Here is a 6,916-nt window from a genome sequence, read left to right as displayed (position 1 = left end):
ATATTGTTCAATCAAAATTATTCCATACAAAATGCATAACACATTCAGGAACCAATCCTGGGTTCATCATAGTTTTGTTTAGTATTCTTTGAAATGAAAGATGCATAGGTTTAAATAATGAACTGTGGGGAAAGTACAATCATAAGACTATTTGTAAACTATTCATGACGCTTCAGTGTAAATACACATTCCTTTTTCACAGTGTTACATCCGTCTTGGCTTTTTTATTCGTCTTTTCATGGAGATGACCCTAAGGATTATATACATACACGTCTCTATGTACAATTTGCTTCAACCATCTACAGTACATTTTAAACAAATTACAACTTATCTTATGCACAATGTTTCATGTAATGGTCAAGATAGGCACAACTGTTATACGGTGAGATGTGTGTGTTATGATTTCTAAATACACTGTATTCCATTTACATTATGTATATTATTAATCACACTTTTATTCAGACCTTGAACACATTGCTAGGGACATTTTTCGCTGGCCCAACCACAGCATCGGAACCTGGTAGCTATTTGACGTAACGTTCCTCTATGTTACCAAAACTAAAGAGACAGTCCTGTGACTAAATACGGGAGCATGTCTATGCTCCCACAGCCCATCGGTTCCACAGTCCATTGATCCCACATCACTAAGACTTTTAACATTCATTCTTAGGCCCATTGGTCCCACAGCATATTCCTGCTGCTCCATGTTCCCACATTTCTAAGAATTTATTCAAATTTAGGCCCTACGTTCCATGGCTGGGAAGAAAGGCATGTTCTCTTAATTTACTCAGAAATGTAGGAACATGGAAGTTGTGGAACACAGGGCCTATATTTGAACAATTTCTTAAAAAATGTGGGAACATGGAGCAGCAGGAATAAGCGGTGGGACCAATGGGGTGTGGGAACATAGAGCTGACCCCACTAAATAATATATCCCAATGTGCAGGTTGACATCATGCCATCATGACAACGACAACGACAACAACAGCGAGCAGCAGTCTCTCGTTTCTCAACTGGACGAGCCAGAGGACATGATGGTGGAGCAGTCCTTTCCCTTGTCGAAGAAGATGGAGGTGGACATCTCCGGGGTGCTCATCATCAGCAGCTTGCTGTCGGAGCCGCCGCTGGCGCTGGTGGAGGAGACGGAGGAGGTGCGGGGCCCGGCGCCGCCCGGCGTGCACTCCTCGCAGCAGCAGCAGCAGCAGTCCATGAAGGCCTGGCCCAGCGACTTGCACAGGCACAGCAGCAGCACGGGCGTCACCGACGACTTGAAGAACAGGAAGAACTGGTTGACGAGGCCGAGGCGCGCCAGCACGCTCTCGGACATCAGCGACGGCACGTACATCTGCAGCAGGTTGCAGACGTTCTCGGGCAGCGTGCACAGGCTGTAGACCACGATGAGCGCCAGCACGGTGCAGTTCAGCTGCCGCTCCACGCGCTGGGCGTGCTGCAGCTTCTGCTTCTTGGACGGCGAGTGGTGGTGGTCGTCCACGGCGCTCTTGAGCGCGCTGCTGGCGCTGCTGTCTTCCGTCACGTGGCAGGTGGCGATCTGGCACAGCAGCGTGAAGACCACGGGCAGGCAGAAGTAGCAGCCGAAGTACCACCAGGTGCGCGCCTCGTGGTAGTTCACAACGACGGAGTAGACGGACTCGGGCAGGTCCTGATAGGGGCTCATGACGCAGGTGTCCACCACCACCCCGAGGTTAGGGGACACGGCCGGCTGCAGTTTCCACAGCAGCAGCTCTGGGGCGGCGAGCAGCATGGAGGCCAGCCACACCACGACGAGCTTGGCGGAGACCGACTGGCACCGCTCCACCTTCTGGAGCTTGGGCTGGGAACTGGTGGCGTTGTGGAAGCGGTCGATGCCCAGGGCACACAGGCCGAAGGAAGTCACGCCCAAGGATGTTACCTAAGAGGAGAGGAGGGTGGCGGGAGAGGAGGAGGAGGAGGAGGAGGAGGAGGAGGAGGGTGGGGGGAGAGGATGAAGAGGAGGAGGAGGAGGGTGGGGGGAGGAGGAAGAGGAGGACAGGAGGAGGAGGAGGAGGGTGGGGGAGAGGATGAGGAGGAGGAGGAAGAGGAGGAGGAGGAGGAAGAGGAGGAGGAAGGGGAGGATGGGGGAGAAGGAAGAGAAGGAGGAGGAAGAAGAGGAGGAGGATGGGGGGAGAGAAGAGGAGGAAGAGGAAGAGGAGAAGGTTAGGTCTTTTCACAGGGCAGCTAGGGGACAAAATGTCCAGACAAGGTCTGTGAGCATCGTAAACGCTGTCTGTGAAAAGTTTAGAAGGTATGCTATACCATAGCTGACTCACCAGCAGAGCCGAAAATTAACTTTTTTTCACTACCAGCAAAAATGGCTAGTAGATGACGTTAATCTTACTAGCCAAACACACACACTCACTAATGGGTCAAAGTGGCTGGTAAGTTGGTCTTTTCTACCAGCCAAACTTAAATTTCACCAGCATTTGGCCGGTTGGCTGGTGTTAATTCAGAGCCCAGCTCACTAGCAGATGCAACATTTTTTGCAAACAATGGTGTCCTGAAATGTTTTTGCTGTGTGTTGTACGGTTAACTCAAAACTCTAAAACTTCTTTGAGGAACCTTTGGGTTATTTCTAATCACAATCCCCAGAGAACTTTTAGGCTCTCCGACACTGGCAATATATTTTACAGTGCATGTCAAACATTTCGAACACAATGTCAACAGTAAACATATACGGCATTTCCATATTAACCCGCAGTTTGCTTTGCAGGCGATACGAAAATATGTACGCAATTCTTCAAACATATTTGTACTGTGAGAGGCTACTGCAGGAGGACAAGGCCAGAGAACTGAGTGACATCATTCCACCTCCACTGTTGGTGAGGCTATACGGTTCGGTTGTGAAATTTTCACCATGTTTGTTTTACATACCCAGAGCCGGGTTTACCGATAAGCAGACTAGGCAATTGCAGAGGGGCCCACCGAATTTGCCTATTGTAGGGGCCTCAAAAGAAAGTGAATAAAGAAGCACTCATCAGATTTCTTTTTTCATTTTTAATCACCTCACATCACAGACGTTTCGGGCTTACACCCTTCTTCAGTGAAATGGCGAAAGAAATCTGATGAGTGCTTCTTTGTTCACTTTCTCTGGAGATCTGAGTTCATTCATTGACGAAGTTAAGCACCCTGTGTAAAGTATAAGAAGAAGAAGAGCGCGCTTCCAGATATTTCTACCTATTGTAGGGGCCTCCCAACAGTCAACCCTACCATGGTGAATATAAGCAAAAGTAATTCAAAAGGGCCCCCATATCTATATTTTGCCATTGGGCCCCCAAATAGATACCCAGAGGCGATTCTAGGATAAGCTGGGGCCCCAAGCAAGAAGGGCCCCAAGCGAAAATTCAAAAGAATGCAACATTTGCAACAAATCGGCACTACTTAAGTTTTAAGTCTCAGCTGTTATTCACCATCTACATCAGTTTTAAGTTTCAGCTGTCATTCACCATCTACAGCCTTGGGGGTCCCAAGAGGCTGCTTGCGTAGTCCATGTCCCCCATGTCTATAGGGCCCACCAAATATGCCCATAGCAAGGGGCCTCCAAAGAGGCAGCCCCACCATGGTAAATACCGGCAAAAGGGCCCCATGTCTTTATCTTGCATATACAACGTACCTCCAGGTACAGCCCTTGTACTACCCTTACGGCCCTTGGAGCAATTTGAAGTGGCCCCTCTATTGAAAAAAAAGTTCCCCACCCATGATCTACAGCAGGGCTGGGCAATTATTTTGGCCTGAGGGCCACATTGGGTGTAGAATATGGATCACAGGGCCAGATGTGGCAGGCAACACGCCTTTGCCAGTAATGAGAAATACTTTAATGTACACTGACATAGCTGGTTGGCTATTTCAATCCTGCACATTGCAATATTTAGATGTGACCTTGATTAATCTCACACCTGCCACACCCTTTGCGAAGAATTTTAAGTGTGAGTAAGATACTTTGGATTTAAAAGGCTCTGCGGGCCATATGAAATGGCTCAACGGGCCGCATGTGGCCCCTGGGCCTGAGTTTGCCCACCCATGATCTACAGGCTTGGGGGGCCCAAAGCTGCTGATTTCCTATAGCCTGGTGACAAGATGTGCCTCTACTACATAGTGTGTACATACCTCCAGGTAGGGCACGAGCATGCAGGAGAAGTCCCCCAGGAGCCTCTTGTTGGTCAGCTCGTGGAACACCACGACCGGTAAACAGAAGCAGAGCACCAGGAAGTCCCAGAAGGCCAGGCTGGCCAGGATGCAGTTCCAGGCGTTCCTCATGAAGTAGTTGTGCCACACGATGCACATCACCGCCAGGTTGCCCAGCATGCCCACGGCCAGCACCACGAAGGAGAGGAACAGCAGCCCGTACGCGTTGTAGGAGCTCTCCGTCACCGGGAATAGAGGGTTGTGAATGCGCGTGTGGCCCAGCTCCGTGGCGTTTTTTTCTTTGTGGTCCGATTCGGTCCAAGTCTCGTCAGGCTCCGGGACACCTGTGGTGGTGCCTCCGTCGTCGCTCTCGGTGGTCGACGACCCGTAATGCGTGGTGCCGACTGGGCTATCCGTGAAGACGCTGCTGAAAGTGGACAGCTCGTCCAGGTCCCTTCCCTCGTCCTGCTCCGCCGCTCGGGCCACTCTGCTGTTGCCATAGAAATCCACATTTTGGTAATCATTGTCAATAAAGGCGGCCGCAGCATCTTCCTCAGCGGAGAGGAACACCATCGGCTGTAATGGTATCTCCTCGGCCGCCTGTGGAAAGGTGAAGGCCGTAGAGGCCAGTCCAGATAGCAGCAGAAATGTGACAAATAGCAGCATTTTTAAAACTATGTTTTTTTTTAGCTCGTCAAAAGAGCTAGTGAAAAGAAGAAGAAGAAGAAGAAGTTAGGAAATGTGTCAAAGTAGATCCTAGTGTGTGGCTTGGTGTCCCATGAGCCTGAATGAGGTGGTAGTGTGGTGTGGAAAGCAACTCATCCATATGCATCAGCCAGACTAGAGGAGAGGAGAGGAGAGGAGAGGAGAGAAGCTGGCCCCTTTCAAAGAGGAATGCAACGCCTTCTTTCAGCCTGCCTGCCTGCCTGCCTCTCACCCCCCACCCTGAAACACACACACCCCACCCTGAAACACCCCCTCTCACACACACACACACACACACACACACACACACCCTGAAACACACACCCCCCCCTACCCTGAAACACCCCCTCTCACACGCAGGGGTGTAGCAGCACATTTTGGGCCCTATGTGAATCAGCTCCAATGGACCCCCCCCAGTCATATATGTTCATAAACCAGACTGTGTGTGGGCCCCGTATGCATGGGGCCCTGGTGACTCAGTCACACTTTACCCCCCTGAACAACACCCCCCTGCTCACACTCACACTCACGCTCACACAGACACAGACACAGGCTGCTACAAACACTTTGGCCGTCCATCTATGCCACCTCCTCCTCCTCCTCCTCCTCCATCTATGCCACCTCCTCCTCCTCCTCTTCCCTATGCCACCTCCTCCTCCTCCTCTTCCCTATGCCTCCTCCTCCTCCTCCTCCTCCTCCTCCTCCTCCTCCTCCATCTATGCCACCTCCTCCTCCTCCTCCTCCTCCATCTATGCCACCTCCTCCTCCTCCTCCTCCTCCTCATCCTCCTCCTCCTCCTCCTCCTCTTCCCTATGCCACCACCTCCTCCTCCTCCTCTTCCCTATGCCACCTCCTCCTCCTCCATCTATGCCACCTCCTCCTCTTCCTCCTTTTCCCTATGCCTCCTCCTCCTCCTCTTCCCTATGCCACCTCCTCCTCCTCTTCCTCCATCTATGCCTCTTCCACCTCCTCCTCCTCCTCCTCCTCCTCTTCCCTATGCCACCTCCTCCTCCTCCCTATGCCACCACCTCCTCCTCCTCCTCCTCTTCCCTATGCCTCCTCCTCCTCCTCCTCCACCTCCTCCTCCTCTTCTNCCTCATCCTCCTCCTCCTCCTCCTCCTCCATCTATGCCACCTCCTCCTCCTCCTCCTCCTCCTCCTCCTCCTCCATCTATGCCTATGCCACCACCTCCTACTCTTCCCTATGCCACCTCCTCCTCCTCCTCCTCTTCCCTATGCCACCTCCTCCTCCTCCTCCTCCTCCTCCTCCTCTTCCCTATGCCACCTCCTCCTCCTCCTCCTCCTCCATCTATGCCACCTCCTCCTCCTCCTCATCCACCTCCACCTCCTCCTCCTCTTCCCTATGCCACCTCCACCTCCTCCTCCTCTTCCCTATGCCACCTCCTCCTCCTCCTCCTCCTCCTCCTCTTCCCTATGCCTCCTCCTCCTCCTCCTCCACCTCCTCCTCTTCCTTATGCCACCTCCTCCTCCCTGATGCCAGGAAGAGCCCCACTTTGCGGTGAACAAACATTTGCAATTCCAATTCTGTGATATTAAATCATCCACAATTACAGTAGCTTGTACTTGTTTAAAGTTTAGATCTCCTTTAATCTGTATAAATACTGCTAATTATGCTTTACATATGGTGTACTTGTATCTTAGGACATGTTCATTTCTTTATTAAAACCATTTCATTCCCATGGGTGTTAGGTGACATTGTATAAGGAAATAATTTACTGACCACTTGATTGAATTCATAGATGACGATATCTAAAAGGTATCTGTCAAATTAAAAAGTGAATTGATGACATATTGTATAAATCATTGACAGAAAATGTTAATGGTCTATTCTATAGGGTTAGGGTTAGAGTTTTCTCCAACGGCCTTTCAGTGTAAACTGTATTCAGGCACCTTTTTTGTTTTGCACAGTAGAATACTTGCAAAAGACAAATTTGCCACAATATTACAGACAGAGAAGTAGTCTACAATGTGGAGTCTCTTAACTGCAGATGTACATAGTAGATTGATGACATTTATGAATCATTGAAAGCCTC

The 6,916-nt window shown here is 50.5% G+C and overlaps 1 protein-coding gene across 1 annotated transcript; it reads right to left on the bottom strand.

Moving 5' to 3' along the window:
- Nucleotides 1-938: 938 nt before the first annotated feature.
- Nucleotides 939-4,824, bottom strand: gpr37l1b (G protein-coupled receptor 37 like 1b). The gene is made up of 2 exons (XM_063207781.1): nt 4,141-4,824; nt 939-1,909 (listed from the first exon to the last, which is right to left on the bottom strand). The coding sequence occupies exons 1-2, from the start codon at nt 4,822-4,824 to the stop codon at nt 1,010-1,012; spliced, it is 1,584 nt and encodes a 527-aa protein (XP_063063851.1). The 3' UTR covers nt 939-1,009.
- Between the last annotated feature and the right edge of the window lie 2,092 nt (nt 4,825-6,916).

Source organism: Engraulis encrasicolus, chromosome 10, assembly GCF_034702125.1.
Source record: "Engraulis encrasicolus isolate BLACKSEA-1 chromosome 10, IST_EnEncr_1.0, whole genome shotgun sequence".
In the NCBI taxonomy this organism is placed as follows: domain Eukaryota; kingdom Metazoa; phylum Chordata; class Actinopteri; order Clupeiformes; family Engraulidae; genus Engraulis; species Engraulis encrasicolus.
The sequence above is the reverse complement of the archived record's forward strand: the minus strand, read 5'-3'. Positions and strand labels throughout refer to the sequence as shown.